A 25,733-nucleotide genomic window follows, 5' to 3' on the forward strand; every position below is an offset into this window, starting at 1 on the left:
CCTTATGGCGAGGCTCCTGACAGGGACTGAGGCTTCTCATCAACAGCCAGCATCAATTTGCGGCCATGGGTGTGAGCCACATACACAGGGCCCCTGGAAGTGGACCCTCTGGTCCCACTCAAGCCCTCAAATGTCTGTAGCCCCAGGCAGTATCTGACCACAAACTTAGGAGAGACCCCAGACCCCAAACACCAACACAACCCTAGGAGAGAACCCAGACCAAAACCACCCACCCAAGCTGCTCCCATATCCTTGACAGAGCGGTTGTGATCCATGAGTGATCACTGTTATTTCAAGCCACCAAATTTAAGGGGTGAAGTGTTACCCGACACCAGATAACTAAACTAACCTCCTCTTTCCTTAAGTGCCCCAGCCAAGGGGTAGCAGCTGCTTCCTGCAGTTCATCAGAAATGGTTATCTCAGTATCCACTTTTCGCCCTTCCACTGTGGTCTCGCCACCTGTATAAACAATTCCCTGGATTAAATGACCTATATTTGAAATAACTAGTGTGGTTTGTTTTCCTGATTGGACCCTTTACATTTTAGAAAAAAAGCAAGCATGATATAAGAGCAATCCATTCCCTAGTCTCTCCCACTCTTCCCCAATCCTCCCCCCACCACCAAACCCAGCTTTGGAAAGTCCTCACTTGTCCCAGCTGGGCCACCACCTCCAACCCCACCCTCTATGCCCTCCGTCCACACCTCCATTCCCACACCTCCATTCCTGTCTTCCCACAAGGCTTCTAATCCAAAAAGTTCCTCTCTCCTCCTGTTTCCTCAGGGCCCCCAGACACATATCACAAAGCGGGATCTGGTGGGGAGTACAGAATTTATTTTATTATTCTGAGTCTGGGTTTTGTTCCTTAGACATCGTGATTCCTGGATGGAGGTGACTGTGTCCCACCTCCCTGAGTCATAGTCCCATGGGCCTGTTTCAATTGCTTTCCAGGTTCAAAGTGCACTGAGAAGGCTTCACAGTCTTAATACTTCCTAGATGCTCAACTGAGGCAAAGTGACAAAATGGCCCCCCCACCCCCGCCCGCCCAAAAAATAAAACCCCAAGCCCCCAGCAGCTGCTGCTGCTGCAGCCGTATGAAAAAATAATACAAACTCTTCTTAAAAAATAGATTACACAGAAAGAACCCAGAGGACAGAGGGCATGGGGAGGGGCAGGGGCTGCTCTGGCCACTGGCAGGGAGCCTCGGGGAGAGGCCCGGGATGGTGCTGAGATGAACTTCAGGGGGCTGGGATGCTGGTGGACACTGCCTCGTCCACTCTGCCCAGCCTCCCTCTGCTGCTCCTCCCAGCAGCTCTGGCCCTGGGACCACGGCTCCCCTCTCCCTCCAGGGACCCACCCTTCACCCTGAGGCCTGGTACCTGCTTCTCACTAAAGTGGCTTCAATAAAGAAACAAAAAGACCCAAAGCGAGGGAGGGCTGTTGCCCAGCCACGGGGATTTCCACTCCACAGGAGACGACCTCTCTCTGCTTTGGGGGTTTGGATAATTATCAATACCTGACGCTACCTAGACACCCCCTGGGGGGGTGATGGGCCCCAGACTCCCTGTTTGGCTCCTGGGAATACAGTGATGAGCCACGGTCTGAGGCTATCTGTCCTCTGGCCCAGCCTCGGAGGAGCTGCAGACGGGTAGAGTGTGCATAGGACAGCCGGGGCAGCGGGTGTGGGATAGGGTACCAGGTATGGGATGGGGTACAGCTCACACGGGTCCTCCAGCTCATGCAAGGAGAAGCGTGAGGGGGTGGCCCCACCAAGACAGAGGTAAGGCAGGGTGAGGTGATGGTGTCTGTGCAGCCAGGCCAGCTCTGGGGCCGGGGGCAGAGAAAGGGCAGGGGCCACGGCCCACAGGGTAGAAGGCAAGTTAGGGCCTGGCGCTGGGGAGGGGTCTGGGTGTCCGCTGCCCCGCTGAGGGTGCCACACCTGGCCACCACATACAGAGGAATCTGGTGCAGGGTGGATTCTCCCGAGTCGGGGACAGGGGCAGCTGGGCGGGCCGGTCTCAGTCGGGGACCTCGGGGTGGGCGGGCAGTCCACTCTCGCCGCGCCGGTAGGTCTCCCAGAAGCCCCTGTCTAGCTGCTCCAGCTGTGGGCCCAGTGGCAGGTGGCCAGCCAAGTGCATGCAGAGCGTCTCCAGCCACTGCTCCAGCTTCACGAAAGAGGGCCTGGGGAGACAGGCAGGGGGATGGTGGGTTCGGGTTCTGCTGGGGACCACCCCACCCTAAGCCCCCAACCCACTCACCTCTTCTCAGGGTCCAGATCACAGCAGCACACAGTAATGGGGAAGAAGCTTGGGGGGCAGTTTGGAGGGCAGTAGCGGTCCAGGAAGCCTCGCACATTGAGGCCAAAGTCCATGGTGCGCGGCAGGTAGTCTGGGTCAGCATTCACCCGCCCGATGATCTGTCCAGCACGAAGCCCAGCAGTTACCCAGGGCCCCTGGGACTGGGCATCACCCAGGTGGGTTCGAGGGCAGGTCACACCCGGGCCTGGCGCCCCCTGGACCACCACACCCCTGGGAATGCAGGTGGCTGTGGGCAGCCCCGTTCCCAGAGCCTCCCTGGCCTGGGGCCCCTGCAGACTTCAGCCTGCAGCCTGAGAGTGTGAGCCCACCCCGGACCTACCTCACACAGGACGATTCCAAAGGAAAACACATCCACCTTCTCATCGTAGCTGCGGCCTGGATGAAGAGACCGCTGTCAGCAGGTGCACGGGGCCAGGGACGTCAGCTGGTGAGGGTGCCGGGCCAGGGACCCGCCCACTGGGGGGATGCCCTGGCCAGCAGGTCAGGACAGGAGGCAGATGCTGGAAACCTCTGCAGGATCAGGCCTTAGGCTCTGACACTACCCGAGCCCACCCAGTCTGAGCCAACCTGTTGGCGGGGGTAGGCAGTGGGTAAAGGTGAAAGCCCTGGGCAAGGGGTTCCAGGCCCAGCTCGGTCACTAACCAGCGATGTGACTCTGGACAGGTCATGGACCTAGTGGTGACCCCGAAAGAGAACTGTGTCAGACCCCTGGAACCTGTGAATGTTATTGGAAAAAGCATCTTTGAAGTTACGATTAAGTTAAAGATCCTGAGATGAGACAGTCCTGGATTATCCGGGCGGGCCCTAAATGCCATCACAGTTGTCCTTATAAAAGAGACTGAAAAAGAAAAGACACAGAGGAGGAGGCAGTCACATGAAGACAGAGGCAGAGATTGGACCGATGTGGCCACAAGTCCGGACACGCCAGGATCAGAACCTATAAGCATTAAGGAATGGATTCTCCCTTAAAATCCCCAGAGAGAGCACGGCTCTACTGGATTTCAGACTTCTGGCTTCCAGAACTATAAGAGAATAAGTGTCTGTTGTTAAGCCACCTGGCTTGTGGTAATTTGTTACAGCAGCCTCAGGGACTGATACAGACTCTCTGAGCCTCAGTTGCCTCAGCTGTAAAATGGAAACAATACCCTCTCTCTAACGACGTTAAAAATAATCAAGACAGCCACTCTCTATTGAATTCTGACTAGCTTACAAACCTTATCTAGTTCTCACATTACTCCTTAAAGATAGGGACTATTAACCCCAATTTACAGGTTAAGCTATTGGGGGGTGGGTTAACTTTGGTCAGAGCTGGCGTTGAGATGACCCTGGCTCTGCGGCCCTGACCCTGTGTCTGCATGTCCCCTGCCTGTGGAGAGGCTTGATAAAGCCCCAGTCTGGGCACACATGGGACCACTGTGTAACAGGCCTGAAAAAAAAAGAAATGGAGTGGGAGAAAGGGGATCTGTGGGAGGCTGAATAATGGTCCTGGAGGTGTCCCCATCCTAATTCCTGGACCCTGTGAACAGCTGCCTTATACGGGACTTTGCAGGTGTGACTCAGGGATCTCGAGATGAGATTATCTTGGATCATTCAGCTGAGCCCTATGGGATCACAAAGGTCTTTACGAAGGAGGGCGGAGGGTCAGGGTCAGGGAAGGAGATGTGACAATGGACACAGAAGTCAGAGAGAAGAGTCTACGTTGCTGGCCTTGCTGGAGGAGGGACCAGGAGCCAGGGAATGAGGCAGCCTCTAGAAACTGGAAAAGGAAAGGAAACAGATCCTCTCCCCTTGAGCCTCCAGAAGGAATGCAGCCCTGCTGACACCAGACTTCAGACTTCAGTGAGCCTGATACTGGACTCCTGACCTCCAGAACTACAGGATAATTTGTGGGGTTTTTTAAATAAATTTATTTACTTATTTATTTTGGTTTTGGCTGCACTGGGTCTTCGTTGCTGCGCGCAGGCTTTCTCTAGTTGCGGCGAGCGGAGGCTACTCTTCGTTGCAGTGCACGGGCTTCTCATTTGCGGTGGCTTCTTTTGCTGCAGCGCACAGGCTCTAGGTGCGTGGGGTTCAGTAGCTGTGGCTTGTGGGCTCCAGAGCGCAGGCTCAGTAGTTGTGGCGCACGGACTTGGTTGCTCTGCGCGGCATGTGGGATCTTCCCAGACCAGGGCTCGAACCCGTGTCTCCTGCATTGGCAGGCGGATTCCCAACCACTGCACCACAGGGAAACCCTAATTTGTGTTTTTTAAGCCAAGTGTGTGATGACTGGTTGCAGCAGCACAAGGAAACCAACGACAGGACTCAAAGAGGGGCAGGGCAGGACCTCCGCCTCCTGCAGCTCCGCCTGGGACCGTGGGGCCCTGGGGGATGTGCCAGGCGGGGCTGCCGACTCACCGTGGATCATCTCGGGCGCCATCCAGTAGGGGTTGCCCACCACCGTGTAACGCTTTTTCCGGTCTGGCTTCTTGAGGCTCCGCAGGTCCTCGGGCTGCGTCTTCTCGTCCACCATAAGCCGCGCCAGCCCGAAGTCGGCCACCACCACGTTCTTGTTCTGGGTAACCCGGAAGCAGAGCCACACTGAGACACGCCCCTGGCACCACCTGCCCACTCCCTCCTCGACCACAGCCTGTGGTCCCTCAGTCACTGCCCCTTAGAGCCGGGCTCCCTGGGCCCACTTGTCCCCCATTGAAATACATCCCCCCCCAAAGCTTCTTTCAGGAAGCCTGCCCTGACCACCCCAGTCCACACACCCGGGCCCTCCTCCGGGCCAGCAGCCCCTGGTGCAGCCTGGTGCGGGCGGCTCTCCGTCAAGGCCACGCTCACAGCAGAGCCCCCACCCCCGCACATCTAGCAGCGTGGTGGGCGGGCCCCCCCCCCCACCCCCGCTGTCCCCTCCCGGCCCGGCTGCTCACCTCACGAACCAGGCAGTTGTGGGAGTTCAGGTCCCGGTGGATGATGTTCATGGAGTGGAGGTAGGCCTGAGGGTGGGGGGCACTGGGGTCAGGGGGCAGCCGTGCTGAGGGCCCCCAGCCCCACCTTGGTCACCCCAAGGCTCCCACCTTCCCCCCTCCCACTGGATCCCCTCTGTCCTCTCTCAAAGCTTCCTGTGCCTTCCATTTCTAAACTTGTGAAGTTTAGGTGAGCGCTGGAGAACGTGTTTTGTTTTCCGTTTTTTGCCGCACCGCGTGGCCTGCGGGATCTTACTTCCCTGACCGGGGATGGAACCCGCGCCCCCTGCAGTGGAAGCGCGGAGTCTTAGCCACTGGACCGCCAGGGAAGCCCCAAGATGCTTTTATAAGTGGGGCCGGATCACCCAGCCCACACGCCCCGCGGCAATCGGAGCCTACTCACCATCCCCGAAGCGATGTCCTTGGCAAAGCTCACCCTCTGACTCCACGGGTACTGGCTGTCCTGGAGGTGGGGAGAACGACCAGGATAAGCCAACAGGGTCACAGTTGCAGGACATTGGGTGAGAGAGAGATAGGAAGAGGCGACTGTCCTGTAGGGTCTGATGACGCACCCCCAACTCTCTTCTACACCCACAACTGTCCCTTCTTTTTTTTTCTTTTTTTTTTTTGCCATGTGGCTTGTGGGATCTTAGCTCCCCAACCAGTGATTGAACCTGTGGCCCCGGCAGTGAGAGTGCTGAGTCCTAACCACTGGACTGCCAAGGAAGTCCCTCACAACTGTCCCCTCTAAGGGCTGTGGGTGAATAATTCAAAACAATTTTCTAACAGAACTGGTTCCAAACAGTGACGGGGTGGGAGATACTCTTCTATAGTTCCTGACCCACCTCCTCTGAGAACAAAAACTCTCTCTTCTACAAAATCCCATTTTTTCGAGTTTTTAAAAAACCTGAACCTGCTTTCATGGCCCAGCAGAGACAGGCCTGGCAAGGTCGCCTGCAGAGAGCTGCGGTGAGTCACTCTGGAGAACAGGGCTCTGGGCTCAAATCATTTGGGGAAACACCCCATTCTCTCCCCCCATCTCCTTGGAGACCTCAAGTGGGAGAGCAAGGACATCAGAACGTATTAAAGATTCAGGTGCAGCCAGGAAGCCTGCGCTGATGCAGCCCAGCGTTTCTAAGTTGCACTGGACCACAGAATCCCTCTGAGAAGTTACACCTGTCCGGAGCCCGCAGGGACCATACTCTGGTGACAGCAGGTAATCCAACCTAAGGGACTGAGGACTCAGCGGCGACGGAAGGGAACAGGGTCTCCGGGTCTGAGGGTGATGCTGGGGTGGTGATGCTGAGCGTCGGATCCCGGGGCACCGTCAGCATCCCAGGAGAGCTAGAAGCTCCCCTCCAAACGCTTCTTTTTTAGAGGAGGATCGGTAATTTCATCCAAGCTGTTACAGCAAGTTCTGAATTTTATACATCATGGCAAACAGTAAGTGACTTGGTTTTGCTTAGAAGCAAAACAAAGACCCTCTGGGAGAGGTAACCTATGGCAGGTGCATGGGGTTAACCTGACAGCCTGTGCATCCCCTCAGCAAAGCTGCCACCCTTCTCTGGGCCCCAGCTTCCCCCCCCACCTTAGATGGAGTCAGTTGCTCCCTTATTTGATTCAGAATCAGGGTCTGGAGGGCCTCTGACACCAGAGGCCGATCCCCAGTGAAGAGCCTGGGAGGAGACTGGGACCGACAGAGGAGCCGCTGGGCCCAGGGTCCTAGGGCAGGAGCGGCTGGGACGGGTCTCAGGCAGGGGCTCTGCCCGGCACTCACCATGCCCTTGATGAGGCCCCGGAGCGTGCCACCCTTGATGTACTCGGTGATGAAGTTGAGCCTCTTGTCCTTGTAGAGCACCCCAATGAACTTGAGCACGTTGGGGTGCTCCAGGCATCGCATGACCTTCACCTGGTGGGGTGCAAACAGGCTGGGCCCACGTCTCCTTCTCCCCGTTTCCCGCCAGAGGCCACCACGGACAGTTCCAAAGATGGAGGAGCCTTCAAGCCCCCGGGGTCACACCTGCCGGCTGCCGTGCTCTTTGCTTGGGCTGCTCCCACCCTCAGCGGCGTCCTTGCCCCTCTCGCCCTCCTGGCAGATAGTTTCTCTTCTTCCAGCGTGGGCTTGAGCGACACATCCTCCCGGAGCCCTCTGCCACCCACCCCCTCTCAGTGGCGAAGGGCAGGGCAGGTCCTAGGTGTCTGGTGGAGAGGGTGCAGCAGGCCCCTCACCCACCTCCTTGAGGAACGTCCGCTGGGTCTCCTCATCGAAGCGGATCAGCTCCTTCATCACCATCACCTCGCCTGTCTCCCGGTGTGTCACCTGCGTGGGGACGCCCAGGGCTTGAGACTCAGCACAGGCACGTGCTCTGCTCTAGGCCCGCCCTGCAGGAGGCCCAGCCCCACCCCAGGCGGACGGACAGACGGCTTCAAGCCCTTCGCAGACTTTTCATGGGATGCTCCCGGCCCCCGAGGGGCTGGGACTTAAGTCCTTTACAGGTGAGGAAACTGAGACTCAAGAAGGTTTCCCACCGGGCCCACAGTCACCCAGGTGGCAGGAAGGGGGGTGGCCAGGGCTTGGGTCCAGGACCGCCAGACCCAGAGGCCAGCTCTCTTTCCTCTGCTCTGCTGGGCTGTCTCCTGGAAGTCAAATGGTAGCTCTACCACAGATTCTGACCAGGGACAGGGGCTGGGGCCTGTCTGCACACGTGGACAACCTGGCTGGTGCCCTTTGTATAACTCTGAACCTTCCAGTCTGGTCATAGCCAGGTGACATCAGAGCCAGGGAAGGGCTCGTGTCTTGCTGGGGGAGAGTGTGAAGGGGGTGAGCAGCCCAGAGGCCAGGAGGGGGCTGGTATTGGGCTCAGTAAGGGGGCCGGGGGGAGGGAGCCTTCAGGGTCAGTCCGGGCTGCCCTCCCATCCCCCACCCCGAGGAGCCACTTTTCGTGGTCTATGTATAGTAAGTCCCCTTCCCCTAACTAGCTCAGGGAGGCCCAGGTGGAGGAGAGCTCTGGCCAGCGAGTCTGGAAGCCAGATACCCGTCTGCTGGGGCTTCCTGGGGACACTGGTGGGAGGAGGGTGGAGGACCAACGGGTCACACACAGACTGCCCCCCTGCTCCCACCCACAGCCCCATCCCTGCCTGGCGTGCCCTGTACCTTGATGGCCTGGCCGAAGCAGCCCTTGCCCAACACCTCCCCGTGGATGAGGTCCGAAGGTCGGAAGATGCGGTGCGGCCGGCAGACCACACGGAGGGACTCGGAGCGACCCAGGTCCTTGCGCTGGGAGGCCGGGGAGCCCAGCGAGCCGGCGCCCGGGGACCTGTCGATGCTGCAGCTCCTCCTGGGGGGACACACCCAGTGCCCGCTGCCACCAGGTGGGCACCTGGACGAGGCCCCCTTGGGGGGAGGCCAGGTCTCAGCCCTGCCCCCTTCCCCCTGCCTGCCATGCCCCATCGATGCCAGTCTATGTACAGTCACCCGTACAGCCAGAAAGGGCGGCAGAGGACAGCTCTCCTGGGGCAGTCATAAGGCTCTTGCCCCATCCTGATGCCAGCACCCAGTGCCCTGTCTGGCTTGGACTTCCTGTTAAGGTAGGAATGTTTGCCCTAGGCCTTCTCTGCCTGGTGACCCTGGATCAGACGCTTTGTCTCCCAGCATGTGAGTCCCAGGCCTTGGAGTGCAGAGGCAGACTACCTGCCCAGAATGCCCACAGGTGGCCTTGCAGGGTAGCCTGAGCTCCAGACAAATGCAGGGGAGGAGGAAACACATGCCTTCAGTATCAGTTTCTTAGCGTAAAGGCTGTCATCCCAGGTGTCCCCCTCAAAGCCTTGACCAGGAGTCCTGAGCAGACCCCCGCAGTGAGTGGCACGAGGACCAGGCTGCTTCTGGGCTTCTTCCTGGTGCCCCCCCACCTCTCTTTAAGAGGGTACAGGGCACTTGGCCCCTCTGGCCTGCACCACCACAACAGTCCCCCAGCTGTCTCTGGTCCTGGGCACCTCCCCGCAAAGGGGACCAGAGTGGTCTCTGTGAGACACGTCACTGTGCTGCAACGCCCTTCGGTGGCGCCCCGGGATGGGCAAAGCGCGAAGACCCCGCCACGAGCTTCTGCCTCAGAGCCCATCACTCCCCAACACATCCGATGCCCCAGCATTCTGAGCTGCTGGCCAGCTGCTCCTCGAAGCCAGAGCGCTGGTCCACCCTGGAAGCGCTGTCATCCCCAGCTGGGGGTGCTGCTTTCCCCGTTTGCTCCTCATTCTCCTTCCTCTTTCTAGCTCCCTGCACCCCTTGCCGGCCTCCTTCTTTTTGCACGGCTGACTCCCCCATCAGACTGTGAGCTACCGGAGGGTAGGGACCAGGTCCCATGCCCCCTGAGGCCCAGCGTCAGTGAAAGTACCAAGATACAGTACATCAAGGTGCAGGGCTGACTTACAGGACAGGCTTCTGCCGGCCGGAGCTGCCCGCCTCCCCGCTGGGAGTATGAATCGGGGAGACCAGGGGGCTGGACTCAGGCCCGAGCCCGTGGCCCAGTGCGTCATGGGGGTCATGCTCAAGAGTCAGCTGGAGCAGGCGGCTGGTTTCCTGGATCAGCAGATCAATCTGGGGAGAGCAGGAGTGTGGACAGGTGAGTCTCAGGGGTGGTGCTCTCAGGGGAGCACCACCTCCAACCAGACTCAGGACCCATACCTCGTCCAAGGGCACATTCCGGATGGGTGTGCCATTGATTTCCAGGATCCGGTCTCCAACGTGGATGGAATTCTTCACATCCGGGCTCATGCAGCCTGGGTCCACTCTGTGGGCATAGAGCGGTGGTCAGACCCCTGCTCACCCCACTAGGAAACCAAGGCCAAGGGGATCAGATCAGGAGCATGGGGCAAACCATTCTATCTTGTGTGAACGGCAGGTGGCAACTGGCGGGAACACCGAGTTCTGGTTTGGTGGGAAGAGTTCTATACTAATTACAATGCTTGCCGTGGGTGTGGAACTGGAGAAAAGTGGCGTGCCCTCCAGGTGTTTGCCCCCCTATACTAGATGCTCAGGGGCTCCTGTTCAACAGGGCGTTGTCTCTGCCATGGAGGACAGACCTCTCCTTCTACCTGGCTGGTACGTGTGGGGCAGACAAGCGTCAAAGAGTCCTAAGAGCGTCTGGACCCACTGCTTCCTACCTGACCCCCAAACTTGCCCTGCAAGATGAAGCTAAGGCTCCCACTCCTCTGGGATCGGCGGGAAGGAGCCAGTAGCCTGGGCTGGGCCACAGCTGCAGGGTGGAGATGGGGCTGGTGCCCTGGATTACTTGGCCATAAACTAACTCACAGAATGGCCAACTTGCCAAATTTACTTGCTTCTTTTAACTCCTTGGTGTTAACGGTCTGATTGTCATTTTGTCTTTGTAAAAGCTTTTCAAAGAATGGTCACTTTGTCTCTGACATGAGATGGGGAAGGGCTGGGGGAGGGTGGGCAGGACAGAAAGGAGACTGAGAGCTTTAAGAAAAACAGATTGCTAGCAATTTTTCAATTATCGAGAGTATACTCTCACATGGGGGAGAAGTGCTTCCTTACACAGGAAAGTCAGGTAATAAATACAGCAGGAAGAACACAGAAAATCACCACTTCGTAGCCGTCACAGAATTATCTGTGGATGCTAGAGTCAGTGAAAGGCTGCTGGAAACAGGATATTTACAGACTCATATCTCACAGATGACTCAAACTGGTTACATTGCAAAGGGGAAAGAAATCCTTTACAGCAGAGAGAGTGGACTGCACTTTAACCAAATAATCGAAGTTGACATCCCCAATAAAGGGAGCACTTCACTGACATCCTGTGTCTACCAGTAAGATGCACAGAGAAGGACGCAGCATCAGTTATCTGGTTAAAATGCATGACTTAAACCTAAGGAAGAGGAACCCTCTGTAGAACCCCAATGGAGGGGCACGCTTCCTTAACTGACTTGCACTCTTCACACATGTCAAGGTCACAACGGACAATGAAAAGCTGAGGAACTGGCACAGATTAAAAGAGACCGAAGAGACATGAGGATTCAATGCAATGTGTGATCCTGGATTGGATCTTGGATCAAGGGGGAAACTGCCATAAAGGACAGTGTTGAGACAACTGGCAAAATTCGCATGTGGATTGGATACTGAATAAAAGTGTCAATGTTACACTTCCTCAATATCATCATTACACTATAAGATACAACGGATAATCATGTAAGGGAATGCCCTTGTTGTTAGGAGAAGGTCTGAAGTATGTGGGGGGAGGATGGGTCAATGGTGCCTACAACCTCCACTCAAATGATTTAGTAAAATACAGCAATATGTACGTGTGTATATACAAATAAGTATATATATGTACATACACACAAGTACATAGACAGAGGGAGAGACACACATGCCTCAGGTGTGGTAGAAAGTTAAAATTGGTGAACTTAGGTAAAAGGTGTATAGGTATTCAATATACTTATTATTTTAGTAATTCTTCTGTAAATTTGAAATTTTCAGGATTAAAAAAGTTAAAAAATAGTGAATATATTTTCATGGATAAAGACTTCTTATGGATATAGCCTCAAAAATATATTCCTGGGCTTCCCTGGTGGCGCAGTGGTTGAGAGTCCGCCTGCCGATGCAGGGGACACGGGTTCGTGCCCCGGTCCGGGAAGATCCCACATGCCGCAGAGCGGCTAGGCCCGTGAGCCATGGCCGCTGAGCCTGCGTGTCCGGAGACTGTGCTCCGCAACGGGAGAGGCCACAACGGTGAGAGGCCCGCGTACCGAAAAAAAAAAAAAAAAAAAAAAATATATATATATATTCCTTAGGGAACTGCCTGGTGGTCCAGTGGTTAGGACTCGGTGCTTTCACTGCTGTGGCCCGGGTTCGATCCCTGGTGGGGGAACTAAGATCCCACAAGCTGCACAGTATGGCCAAAGGGGGGAAAAGAAGCAGGAAAGAATGCTCACCCAGTGAGGGAGGCAGGGAGGAGGTGCCATGGACCCTCTACTCCTAAAATTCTGCCCAGTTGTCAGGGACCAGCTGGTCTGGGAGTTTCCCCATCTCTCTCACCAATCTGTCTGTTCACTTGTGTATGGAAGGCAGCTGCTGGCCTGGCTGATGCTCAAGATGGGGGTGGAGATGCAGAGTCAAGCCCAACCTCCTCCCCCCCTCCCCAGTACCACCTTCACTTCTCACCAGTGCTTAGGCACGGGGCCTGGTACCTGGCAGGTATGTGAGAAACGTTCACTGAATCCAAAGAAAGCTGGCATGTGGCTCCCACACCCAGACACGGGGAACGTTTAAAACTATTTCTCAAGGGTCCATGAAGGCCCAGGAGAAATCTTAGAAGGCCCCAAGGTATCTGACTTCCTTGTTGTTCAGACAGAGACCCCAAAGACCCGAGAGGAAAAGGGAACTGCTCAACATCTCATGGCATGTTATCAACTGCATCAGCCCCTTAACCTTCATTTCTTCTTACATCTCGGACCTTTTCTACAACCTTTAGAATTTTCTTTAGGGATGATCTGCTAGTATCAAATCTCATTTTGTCTGCCTTAACATGTCTTTATTTCACCTTCATACTTGAAGAATGTTTTCATCAAGTATAGAATTCTATACTTGATGGTTCTTTTTTGCTGAGTGCATTGAATATATCATTTCACTATTTCTGGCTTTCATTGTTTCTGTTGAGAAATCAGGTGTCAGCCTGTTCTGTTTTTTTTTTTTTTTTTTTTTTAAATGGTACAGTTACTTTTTAATTTTATTTATTTACTTTCGGCTGTGTTGGGTCTTCGTTTCTGTGCGAGGGCTTTCTCTAGTTGTGGCAAGCGGGGGCCGCTCTTCATCGCAGTGCGTGCAGAGGCCTCTCCCTATCGCGGACTCTCTTGTTGCGGAGCACAGGCTCCAGACGCGCAGGCTCAGTAGTTGTGGCTCACGGGCCTAGTTGCTCCGCGGCATGTGGGATCTTCCCAGACCAGGGCCTGAACCCGTGTCCCCTGCATTGGCAGGCGGACTCCCAACCACTGCGCCACCAGGGAAGCCCCTGTTCTGTTTTTGAAGGAAATTTTTTTAAAATAAATTTATTTATTTATGGCTGCGTTGGGTCTTTGCTGCTGCTGCACGCAGGCTTTCTCCCTATTGCGGCGAGTCGGGGCTACTCTTCGTTGCAGTGTGCAGGCTTCTCATTGCAGTGGCTTCTCTTGGTGCAGAGCATGGGCTCTAGACGCAAGGGCTTCAGTAGCTCTGGCACAGGGGCTCAGTAGTTGTGGCTTGTGGGCTCTAGAGCACAGGCTCAGTAGTTGTGGCACACAGGTTTAGTTGCTCCTCGGCATGTGGGATCTTCCCAGACCAGGGCTCAAACCTGTGTCCCCTACATTGGCAGGCAGATTCTTAACCACTGAGCCACCAGGGAAGTCGTCCCTATGGCTACTTTTAAAGTCTTTTCTTTTGCCTTTGGTGTAGTTGTTTCACCAGGTGGGGGAATCTACGGGTGAATTTCTTTTTAGTTTTCCTGTTTGGGATTCACTGGGTTTCAGTCTGTGGATTGGTATCTTTTATCAGCTCTGGGAAGTTCTCAGCCATCATATCTTCAAATACTGCCTCTCTCCCATTCTCTCTTCTCCTGTGATTCTAGATGGATGATTAGAGCTGCTCACTGGGTCCTCCGTATGTCTTAACCTCTCTTTCCCTATTTTCACCTTGCTGCGTTTTTGCTTCTCCCTTCAGCTGTTTAAAACCCTCCTCTACTGCTAAACCCATCTTTCACTTCTAGGGGTTCTATGTGGTTCTTTTCCAAATTCATTTGCTCTTTACTCACTTTTCCCAAGGATCTCTTTATTTATTAAAACATATGGAGCATAATTATTTTGTATTGTTTCTGATAATCCTACTATCTGCAGGTTTTGTAGGTCTGTTTCTGCCACCTGTTGTTTCCACTGGTTCTTGCTCACAGTGCCTTGTTCTCTGTGATTTTTGACCAAATGGCTCACCTTCCTTGGGACGCTTATCTCAGAGAAACTCTGTGAAGCCTGGAGGTGGGTTCCTCCAGAAAGGATCTGCATCTGATTCTGTCAGGGCCTGAGGACATTACCCCTAGCGGAGAAGTACTTTAAACTTTTACAATTTTGCCTGGAGGTTTTCTGAACCACCCAGGCATGTGAACTTGGTCGGCAAACCCAAGTGTATGAATTCTCAGGGAAGAGTCCCTCTCCCCTTCCATTTAGGTTCAAATCAGTTTATCTTCCAGTTCTGGGAGTTGGTTGCCAGGGGCGGCTGGTAGAAGGTGTGGTTTATTTCTTGTTCTTCCCCACCCTGAGAGCCCTTTGGGGGTTGCAGCTTTATGGGGTGGGGAGGCGTTCTCTTATTAGTCTCACTTTCCTTGAGCAAGTCAGGGCTTTGAGAGGCTCAGCCATGAGAAGACTCGAAAACTGAAGCCTAATTCACCCAATTCAGATTTGCCCTTAAGTCATGGCTGACTTCCGTGCTCTGCTGACACCCCTGGGCTCCTTCCTTCATTTATTCCTGACCTGGTTACTTCTCTTTCTTGTTGGGTCATGCAGGGATTAAAGAAAACATTTAAAATATTTTATCTAACATTTGTTATTTTTTTTGGAGGAATGATTGGACCAGGCATCTGGTATACCAGTTGTCAGAGCTGGGTTCCATCTGGGCCCATGTGCTCACCCATTCTCAGGGCCCCCCTGCCCCAGGGTCGGCCACCCACCTAGAGCATCCGTGCCCACAGCTGCAGCCTCAGCAGGCCAGCCACTCACCCCTGGACGCGGACGGTGTGGGAGTGCTCTGTGCTGCAGCCTGGCGGGCCGTGAGGGGGGTCGATGGAGACCGAGAGACCACGTTTGCCATGAGCCGAGGCTGGGATGGATACGAGGGTGACTGTGTGGGGCAGGTGGGAGCTGGGGGAATCAGGCAGGATCTGCTCAATGACGGGGGTCACCACAGTCTGGTAGTAGCAGTGTCCGCTGCAAGAGCCACAGGCAGTGGGGACCCAAAGAGCGGGAAGAAAAGTGTGTCAGGACAGTAACCAGCATCACCCCCACCCTGATCCCTCAGCCCCAGGCTCTCTTCTCCTCCCACCCTCCCCTCACTGCTCCCCAAGGGAAGAGGAGGATCTTGGCTGCCTGGGCTGGGAAGCAGGAACTGGGCATGCTCAGCCCAGCCTTGCCCCTCTCCGGGGCTCACTCTAGGTTGTCTATGCTCTGTCAGCTGGCCAAGATGAGGCCTGGGGATAGGTCCAGTCCAGTAGGAAGTCATTAAGAGTCCATTTGGGATCCTCAAAAGTCATGCTGCCCTCAAATCCAGCTTTATCAGTGTTGCCATAATAAAGAATTTGTCTGGTCTTTGTCCCTTGGCTCTAAATCCTTGGAACAGGAGTATCTTCCTTTTTCTTGAGCCCTTCACACACTTGAGCTAATGTTAATGAGATGACTCAGGCAGCAGGGAGGTGGGTGCTGGTCACCAGAAAGACTGACCACGTGATGAGAGGGCTATGGCTCTGACCCAGCCTGACCTCGAGTAAACTGAGTTCAATCCATGCCCAGTGATTCAATCAATTATGCTACATAATGAAACCCCAATAAAAACTCTGGTGATGCCAGGGAGGACGGGTCACACGTCTTGATTCCATGGGTGGAATGCACAGAAGCTGTGCATTCGAGACCCTCCCGGACCTCGCCCTTTGCGTCTCTTCATCTGGCTGGTCCTGATTTGTAGCCTTTAGTAAAAACCTGTAATTGTGAGTATAGCGCTCTCTTGAGCTCTGAGTCATTGAGCGAAGTATCAAAGCTGAGAGAGCTGTGGGAATCCCTGACTTTGCAGCCAATCGGTCAGAAATGCGAGTGGCCTGGGGACTCCCAAACTTGTGGCCGGTGACTGAAGTCAGGGCGAACTTGCTGGGGACAGGTCCCGAGCTCACAGGGTTGGTGCTAACTCTGAGGGTTGGTGCCAGAACTGCACAGCAGTGATGTCAGTAAGAAAGCTGATGTCTGTGGGACCTCCCTGGCGGTCCAGTGGTTGAGAATAAGCCTTCCAAGGCAGGGGATGTGGGTTTGATCCCTGGTCGGGGAACTAAGATCCCACATACGGCAGGGCAACGAAGCCCGTGCACTGCAACTACTGAGCCCACGCGCCGCAACTAGAGAGAAGCCCGCGCGCCACAACAAAAGATCCTGCATGCCGCAACTAAGACCGGACGCAGCCAAAATATTAGATAAATATTAAAAAGAAAAAAACGAAGAGAAAAGAAAGCTGATGTCTGAGGCTTTCTCCACCTGATTGCTGTGTCTTATATTTCCCAGTGGTTTCTACACTGTCACTATGACTGCCCCCCACATGGAAAGGGGAAGGGCCCTGGCGTGGGAGACGTGTGACACGGTGTGGGGGGGGCACGCCAGGCGCAGGGAGGGGCGGGGCACTCACCAGTAGAGCTTGGAGTGCTCCACCAGAGTGTAGGTGTCTCCATCACCGATGAAGGTCCCACATGTGAGGCAGATGAAGCATTCGGGGTGGTACTTCAGCTCCCCGGCCACCTGGAAGGGGAGTTGGGGACAAGCCACCTCAGCAGCCCCTTCAGCCCCCATAGCTCCTCCCCTCGGCCTCCTCTCAGAAGGAAAGCCCCAAACCAACTTCGGGGCAGACAGAGTTGCCTCCATAATAGCGGGCTGAGGGATACAGACAGAGAAACAGGCTCAGGAGCCACAGAGGAATCAGAGAACTAGTGAAAAGAAGAACAAGAGAGATGATGGGAGAGAGATCTGGACCAGGGAAACCTGTGAAAACACATACACATGCACGCACGCGCACACACACACACACACACACACACAGGTGAGGTGTGTGAGTGGGGGAGGGGTGCTTACCATGACCAGCCCCTTGGTGATGTGCTCTGAGCACCCGTGGCAAGACTCGCCATAGCGGGCCCAGTAGTCCTTCTTGCAGAAGAGCTGCCCATCCTTCTCATAGTACTGGTGCGAAAGGGAGGCACTGCATTCGCAACACCTGGGTGGAAGGGGAGCTGGGGCTCAGAGGGGCCCACCCCTCCCGCACACCTGGGCCCTTCCAGTCTACAGGCAGCACTAGAGAAAGGTGTACCCTCTGGATGGGAGCAGCCTGTGCTGGGGCACAGGGCTTGGCAAGTGGAGCCGGGGATGGATTCAGCGCCCACCCCCACCCCCTCTGCCATGGCCCCTCAGCCCAAAGCCTTGGTACTACGTGCAGCCTGAACAACCACCCTCAGCAGTTCTGCACCCAGGGTGTCGGGCCCACTTGCTAGACCTGGACTGAGAGGTGCAACTCATCTGAGCCCCCTGTCCCTTGTCGTGAAGGAAGATGGCCAGCGAGGGCAGGCAAGTTACTCTCAGTCACCCACCAGTCAGGCCCAGGGAGGGCTGGAACCTGGGAGCCCAGGATTCAGGTCGCGGGGTGGGGGGAAGCGGGGCTGGAACTGTGAGCCCCACTCTTCCAGTCTAGTCGGCTTCCTCTCCCTCCCTCTCCCCCCGCTCCCAGCAAAGGGAGGCAGCTCTGGCGGCTGACGTAGATGGTGGTAACCTTTCGGCGCTGTGAAGACCTACTAAGTGCTGGCACCTTTCCATTTTCTTGCTTAATAAATGTACTAATCCTCACAGGCCACCATGAGGCAGGCATGGCTATCCTCGTCTTAGAGATGAGGCAGATGAACTTACGAGGGTCTACCCTGCCCAAGGTCACAGAGATGGGCACCACAGGCCCCATGAAGATACTCCCAGTTCCACCAAGATACAAGGCAGGAGTTCAGCTCAGTATAGACCAGTCAGTCAGTTAAGAGAGGGGATCTCCCGGCTCCCTAGGCTTCAGCCAGCCCCACGAGTGCTACCAGTCACAAGAACGGGGTTCAGCATAGGCAGCGGGAAGGCCTGGCTGGTGGGGCCCCTGAAGGGCAGATGGGGAGAAATGATGTACAGGCTTCTTTCTATGTGCCACCCCCCAGGCCAGGAGCTAGACCTACATGCCTGACGTCTTTCCGGCAAGTGTCCTGGTCGGGTGGGGACCAGCAGCTCAGCTAAGCCAGGGTAATAAGTAAATGCAAAAATGTGGGACCCCCAGTGACTGACACCCTCCTCAACCCCGGGCACAAGCTCCACTGGGTTCTGCAAAGCCTGACCCAGGTCCTGGCATGCACAGGTATGTCTGGGCCGGAGTACACACTGCGCAGAGAACGGCCAGGGGACCCGTCCAGCTCTGTTGCTGTCTGGGTGCTCCGGGTGATGTACCAAGGTCGCATAGGGATAGGAGGGCCCAGGCTCTGAGCTCATGGTTCAGTGGGGGAACAAACCAGGAGACAGGAGGGCAGGAAAGACTTGGGCTGGGTCAGAGAACACTGTGCTCCAGGCAGCCGGGAAAGCCTCCTGCTCTACCGTAGCCTGCACAGGGCAGCACTCATTGACTGCACTCAAAGACTGCTCCTGAACTAGGGAACTGGGGAGGGGAGGGGGGAGGAGGAGGGAGCGCAGAGCAGCAAGAGTGCTGCTGGGACACTGTCCCTTTAAGAGGATCCAGCCAGTTCCCCATTGTCTGGTAGCCTGAGGGGAGAGGCTGGGGACCACAGCTTGGGGCTTTGGGCAGGGGGCGGGCAGGGGAACACAAAATGCCCGGGTTTTGGAAGCCAGGAAGGCGGGGTCTGATGAGTTCTCTCAAAGGGATGGCGAGTGGGGAGGGAAAGTCTCTGGAGGCAGCGCTGGGACGCGGGAGGCTGCAGCGGAAGCAGCGGCTGGACGGGAGCCATGACGTCATCTGTTGCCCCTGCAGCCCTTCCTGCCCCCACAATCGCTGCCGACTGCAGTGGGTGGGCACCTTACCACGGGGTGGGCGACAAGGCAAGGAAGGCACCGAGCCAGGAGGGAGGACACCCGGCACGGGGAGGTCCCCGGCGCAGCCCCCTGGGGGCTCTAACCTAGCAGGAAGGTGCGCAGCAGGAGAGCAGGCTCCGCAAAGAGGCGGGGCGCAGGCAGCGCACGGTGACCTTGGGGAGATACCCCACTCCCTGTGCCGATCGGTGATTCGCTTCGCCCTTCCGCTGACCAGACCCACCAGACACGAAGCGCGTCACCGCGGGAGTCTCCCCCACAGCCCCAGGCTGCAGGAAGCAGCCCCCCTCCCCCACCTCGGTGGGCGGGTCAGTCGGGGCTCTGGAGCGGCCGCCTTCCTCCCGGGGAGACCTCTGCCTGCAAACTCCTAGTCCTTCTCACGCACAAACATTCGTCACTGTAGCAGCCCTGGAAGACCCCACGTTGCTTCACTCACGCTGTGAGTGCAGTCAGCTCCCTGATAACCACTTCCCTGAAGCCTGATCAGATGCGCCCATGGCCCCCCACGCAGCCTGCACCGCCAGCCTCTGCCATTAACCTGCCGGCTCCCCGAGGTCCCAGACCAGGCACCTACAAACGCTGGTTCCCCGAAGAGAATAGAAGTGCTTCCTGCCAGACTGGCTCACTCTGTGCACTCGACCAGGAGCAGTTCCCACCCCCAGCGTCCTCAGAACTGCTCCAGGGTGCCCTGGCTCAGCCTCCATCTCAGACAGGGGATCTAGCCCAGGCTCACATAGTAGTTTGGTGGCTGGCGCCTGGGGCCTCAGTGGACCTTTGCAGATGGAAGGCACACAGGAGCCCCTGACACTGTGCATCCCCTCACCCCTCAGGCCCGCATCGGGTCAGGAGCCAGAGGCGGCAGGTAGGGCAGGACATGCCTGGCTCTTGGGGTGCCCCCCAATGCCCCTGCCCCTACAAAGGGTGTCAAGAGAGTAATACCAGGTACAGTGTAGCCCTCTCCCAGAGCAGCAAAGGCAGAGCCAGGCTTAAGCAGGAGAGGAGGGCACTGTGGGGCTGGAGGGGGGATGAACAGGCCAGGCTGGGAAGCAGTGGAAACCCCTACGGCGACAGGTCCTTCCCTCCCAGGGGTGCCCTCTACCCAGAGCCACATCCCTGGACACCAAGGGTGAAAAAGAGCAGCTGGGGGACCAGCCTCAAGGGAGACCTGTACCAGCAGGGCCAGGAGCCTCAGCGGTGGCCTGCTTCCCCTCGACAGGCGGCCAACAGGGACCAAGGAGTTTCAGTTCTCCTGCCCCACTGCCCGGCCTCAGGTGGGTCTGTCCCACCATGGCCTCCAGCCCCAGCCCTCACACCAGGGGCCCTGCCCGAGGCCTGGGACAGGTGGGGAGGGGGCTTTCCACTTACTTAGCCCCTCGGAGGAAGCAGCATCTTCTCAGGTTCGAGGCCAGCATCCTTTATCCTTTGCTGCTACCTATCGCAGGGGGGCCCCAGAGGCCTATGGGGAGTGCAGGGGTGGGCCGGACAGGCTGTTTCCCTATCCTACTCCAGGCACTCAGGATTGGAGGCTGCAGAGGGAGGGGCCAGCGTGGCCACACGGCAGGGGAGGAGGATGCAGTGATGTGGGTGCAAGAGGACTTGGTCTTAGCTCACAACAGGAAGCAGCTGAAGGGCCTACTGCCTGGGCTCTGGTGCAGGCGGGGAAGCTTGGCCGGCACTGTGTCCTCAACCCTGCACACCCGAGAAAGGCACCCTCCGTGCCCCCCGGCCTCTGCTGTAACAAAGGCACTGGAGCCTCTCTGGGCACAGGGAGCAGCTGCTTCTTCTGGTGCTGCCCCCGAGGGAACAGAGCTTGACTTCCATGGACAGTCCATCCTCTTTGCCTGCAAGTCCCCCAAAGAGGGGGGCGTCCCAGCCCAGGCTCCGGCCCCCAGTGCCAGCTGTGCACTCAGCCCTCCTCATCCAGGGTCAGCCCAACCAGCCTCCAGGGAGATGTTACCCGAGTTACGGCAGCCCCAGGGCTCCTGAGCTGCAGGATTCTGGGAAGGGACCTCCCAGAGGCAGCAGCTGGGCAAAGGGAAGCCTGGACCCCCCTGGGCCTGGCCACGGCCTCCCAGGAGGCTGGAACAGAGAAAGGGGCTGGCTCTGCGGTGACAATGGGCCCAACAGCAACTCTGTCGCTGCAAGGCTCTCAGAGCCCAGGGGCTGGTGGCAGCCCCGCTTCACGGCACTGAGATGCTTCCAGGGGCCCAGCAAGCAGCGACTCCTCTCTGAGCTGCTTTCCTGACTGTCATGGGAGTGAGGACACCGTTGGCCTCAACCAGGTTTGGGGGCTGTTGGGAGGACCACACGCCACGGGGCCAGAAACACTGTGTAAGTCGTGGAACCATGTGGAAGCCATGGCTCTTACTGCCTGTGGGCCCTCCCTCACTGGGGGAGCCTTCCCTGTGTCCCCACCGCACCAGGGCCAAACCCAACGTGCCCCTCCCTACCGCCCCCTCCCAGGGCCTCAGCCCTCTGCTGGTTAACAGGGCAGGGACCCCTCCAAAGCTAGGTTCCATGCATCCTGCCCCACTGCTGCCCTTCTGTGGCTTCTGTGGCTGCACGCCTGGCCCTCCCCCATGTCTCCCAAGGCTCTACCTCCCTCCCCACCCCATGCACCGGGGCCCCCAAAGTTCCCTGGATTTCTCTTGGCCTCTTCTCAAATCCCATCCCCCAGCACTGAGTAGGCTGTTGTCTCTGCCCTTCCCACCTCTGACCGGTCTCAGATCACCTCGGCCAGCTTTCGGGAGGGCAGTGCCTCCCTGGCTAGCCTACTGCACCTCCACCTCAACAAGGACAGGGCATAACTCCTCACCAACATGGCCCCCAGCTCCACCAGAGCCAAGAGACCACTGGCCTCCTCTGCACCCGGGGTGAAAAACCAGACTCTGCTGTAGATTCTGCCCCTCCCACTCACCAGCCCCCAGCTCCACCCCACAGCCCCTGACTTCTTCAGCTCTGCAGTGACTTGGAGTGACAGAGACATAGGTTCGAGTCCCAGCTCTGGCTGTTGCAACTTTCAGCAAGTTACTTGATTTCTCCGAGCCTCCATTTCTTACGTGGAAATCGAGCGAATAATGGCACCTCCTACGGTTATGGTGAAGGTTTAATGAAATGACATTACAAGAGTCACCAATGAATAGTGGCTAATATGGCTAATCCTTGCCAAATATCGTCCCTTCTAGATCTGAAACTCTGTCCACTCTTAGTCACTGTCCTATGTCAGGTCTTATGGGCACAGAGCCCCGAACTATTGACAGTCCCTTCCCTGCCATGTTACCACCATCTGCCCACTGGGATGGCATTTTTCAATAGCACTTCTGCCCACATCCCTCCCCTGCTTTCTGACCCTCTCTGCTGGCTCCCTACTGCCCTCAGAAGCTACTGATCTTGGCATTCAGGGCTCTTCACTGAATCGATCCTAACTTTGCCTCATCATCATGTCTCTCGACTCACTCTGTTCCAACCAGATGAGCTGATCCCGGGCCTTCAACGGTTTGCACTGTCCCACCTCCCTGTCTCTGCCTGTTCAGAGGCCCTTTCCTCCCTGAAGGCCTCCTTCTGAACACCTGATTGGGAACCCCAGGACACGGAGCCCGCCTCTCCTCTGGGCTCCCCAGCCAGTGCGCGTACTGTGTGTTCATTTCGCTCACTGGCTGTGTATCTTTGGTCAAGAGAATTAACCTCTCCGTGTTCCGATCCACGGAGACAACACGTATCCAACTATAAAAAGTCCTTAAAACAGTGCCTTGGTCCTTCCTAAATTGTAGAAAATGTTAAGACATTTTTATAAAAGAAAAAAAAAATCCTTGTCGGACCCTCCCACTGCCTAAATTAAACTCCTTCGGCCGGTGGTTGATGCCCTGACCCCAGCTGGGCCTCGCCACTTTACCTTCCCTCCTTTTGGGTGCTTTCCTGCCTGAACTCTGCCGTTTACTGACTGGGCCAGGCCCCGTCACCATTCTACTCTTTGCACCTGCTGGGCCCTCTGTCTGGAGCTGCTTCCTACCACACTTCTCCATGTGGGAAATCTCACATCCCCAGCTCTGGCCCTACAGAGCTATCTAAGGCTACCCCCTGCCCCTGCTTCTCAGGACGGTGCTCCTGGATTGCTGGGCCACCTCTGGGTCCCCATGTGCTCCACCACAGCTCTGGTCCTACTCTCCTACACTTGGGAGTTGGTGTCCGGAGGGAAGGGACTGGTCTTACTGGATATGCATCTTCCAAACTAGCCTGGGGCCCATGAAGGAGGCCCAGCTCCTCCCAAGGCCTCTCTCTGGAGCACCAGCACCCGGAAGGCAGGGGCGCACTACCCTCCACTCCTCCCCCACCAAGGAGCCAACAGGCCTTGGTATTACGAGCATAAACCAAGTCTCGCCTTTTCTCTCCTTTTCTGTCTAGAATGACAAAAAAGAAAGGCCTCCAGGGATCTTCTAGTCCAAATGCTTCATTTCACAGATGGGGAAAACGGAAGCCAAGGACTTGCTGGAAGTCACAACCAGAGATGGCACCAGGAGGGATGGCCACGTCTCTGGCAGGCCTTGCTTAGGGCACCCGAGCTCAGGTCAGCCTGCCCTACCTGAAGCAGTCTGCGTGCCAGTCAGCATTCAGGGCCTGGAGGTACTGGCCATCGTAGATCCTCTGGCCGCAGCTTGCACACACGGGCAACTCGCTTCCTGCAGGGGTGGAAAGGGCGTTAGGAACCATTCTCAGGAGGCGCAGTTTGCTGCAGGCCTGCACTGGCCTGCGCCAACTCCACATGCACCTCCACAAATCCTCCTGTACACACGCAGCGCCCAGGCTGAGCAGTCGCTGTACAGAGCAGGAGAGAGAATGCAGGTCTGAGAGTCTTGCTGAGACCACAGCTGAACTACCAAGCTCCTCTGGGCCTCAGTTTCTCTCTCTGTAAACTGAAGAGGAGGAGCAGATGTCCGCCAACCCCCAGCAATGGCATCCTTCAACTCAGGGTCTGGCACGGTAAATGCGGAGAAAGAAAGCAGCACGATTTAGAAATAAGGCAGTGGGTGACACTCTTGTCACAGCCCCCCTTCCTCTCCTGCCTGCCCAGTCCCTTCAAAGGTCAGGGACTGGACAGGGCTAGGTTGGTGCGTCCTGTACTGAAGCCCCCTGGAAGGCTTGGCTATGCCATGGCCTAACATGGGGCCAGGGCCGTAGGACTTGGCTCCCAGACACCTGCTCCAGGGAGGCCCGACACCTCTTCAAGACGGCCACTAGGCATGCTTAGTCATCCCTGGGGCCTGACACCCTTGGAGCTGGGTGGGCCCTGGAAGATCTCCCAGCCTGCCCCTTCCCATTATACAGTTGGGGAGACTGAGCCCTGGAGAAGGTAAGGCTTGCTGGGTCACCAGCCAAGCTCCAAGGCCACAGTCTGCCCCTCCATGAGGACCCAGGGACCTAGGAGCTACCATAAGGTGGGCGCCTGCTCCAAGTGGGCCTTCAAGGACCTGGGGGAGGGTTGGCAGTAGCCCCAGGGGAGGGCAGGGCTGGAGGAGCTGACATAATAGGACTTTTGTTGAACCTGGTGGACCTATGAGATTGCTCGGATGAGGAAACCCAGGAAAGGAGACCCCAGGGAGAGAATCTTGGGGTCTTCATAACCCTAACTGTCCTGCAAACCCAAGCCTTGGGCCCCAGTAGGGGGAAGGGGCAGAAGAGGCGGCTAGGATGAGAGCCATCCTCCCAGCCAAGACTGATGGCAGGCACTGGGTTTGGTGCAGGGAGAGGGGGTGGGGGCCCCAGCATACATCCAAAGGTTCCCCAGAGGCGCATCTCTGCTCTGTCCGTTCTGCCCCCAGGCTCCCAACCACCAGCACCACGGGCCAACTATGTGGCCCTCAACTGTACAAACGAGGAAACTGAGGCCCAGCAGGCAGCACCTGGCTCAAGGTCACGGAGCCGGCCAAACGCTGGGCTGTGAGTCAGGGCTGAGGCTTTCCCAGCGACTCTTTCTTCCAAGGCCGGTTAGAGACAGGATAAGGGCGAGCCCCGGGTGGACACAGCACGCGGATGGAGGCCAGGACTGGGCGAGCTGTGCCTGGGATTCCTCCCGGGTGGTCGTCGGTCGGGGGATGGGAGAAGGCGGGGATGAAAGGGAGGAGGGGCCCTCCGACTGCGGGAGGGCAGCCCACCGGGGCCGAGGAGGGGGAAACAGAGTGGGAGCTTTTCAGGGAGGGGCCTGCGGGCTTCGGAAGGACGAGCTCATCCCGGAGGACACAGGGGCGCGGCCTCGCGGCAGACCCAGCCTCCGCGGCGGCCAGGCCCGGCCCCCACCCGTGCTCCCCGCTTCCCCTTCTCCCCCAGCGCGGGGCCCCCGCCCGCCCAGCCCCTTGGTCGGCGCCCCGCCGGCCCGCACCCCGCGCACCTTCCTCTCCCATACGTTCTTCCCTCCAGGTGCAACAAAGTAGCGTCAACCTCATGCACTCGGCGGGGGGCGGGGCCCGGCGGGGCTGGGGCTGGGGGCGGCCCGGGCCCCGCAAGCTCGCCCGCAGTCGCCGCCGCCGGCCCAGGAGGCGGGGGCGGAGAGCGCGGGCCGGGCAGGGATGGGCTCGGGGCTCGCGGTGCCGCCGCCGCCGCCGCCGCCTCTCAGACACCGGTTCCGGCACCGGC

General features: G+C 57.1%; 1 protein-coding gene across 3 annotated transcripts; it reads right to left on the reverse strand.

Annotated features, from left to right (window-relative positions):
* Window positions 1-1,095: 1,095 nt before the first annotated feature.
* Window positions 1,096-25,731, reverse strand: LIMK1 (LIM domain kinase 1). Of its 3 annotated transcripts, XM_032606611.1 has the most exons (16): window positions 25,489-25,730; window positions 23,686-23,782; window positions 17,124-17,262; window positions 16,684-16,793; window positions 15,021-15,227; window positions 9,946-10,051; window positions 9,692-9,858; window positions 8,419-8,602; window positions 7,498-7,584; window positions 7,042-7,173; window positions 5,668-5,727; window positions 5,229-5,294; window positions 4,711-4,867; window positions 2,636-2,691; window positions 2,257-2,414; window positions 1,096-2,179 (listed from the first exon to the last, which is right to left on the reverse strand). In XM_032606611.1, exons 1-16 carry the CDS (start codon window positions 25,541-25,543, stop codon window positions 2,017-2,019), a joined length of 1,944 nt encoding a protein of 647 aa, XP_032462502.1. In that variant the 5' UTR covers window positions 25,544-25,730; the 3' UTR covers window positions 1,096-2,016. The 3 variants fall into 3 exon arrangements, with proteins under 3 accessions (XP_032462502.1, XP_032462503.1, XP_032462504.1); XM_032606612.1 differs by lacking the exons at window positions 23,686-23,782; window positions 25,489-25,730 and adding an exon at window positions 20,472-20,732; XM_032606613.1 differs by lacking the exons at window positions 1,096-2,179; window positions 2,257-2,414; window positions 2,636-2,691 and adding an exon at window positions 4,319-4,371 and having other exon boundaries at window positions 25,489-25,731.
* Window positions 25,732-25,733: the final 2 nt, after the last annotated feature.

The sequence above is a fragment of the Phocoena sinus genome, chromosome 15, assembly GCF_008692025.1.
Source record: "Phocoena sinus isolate mPhoSin1 chromosome 15, mPhoSin1.pri, whole genome shotgun sequence".
Classification (NCBI taxonomy): Eukaryota; Metazoa; Chordata; class Mammalia; order Artiodactyla; family Phocoenidae; genus Phocoena; species Phocoena sinus.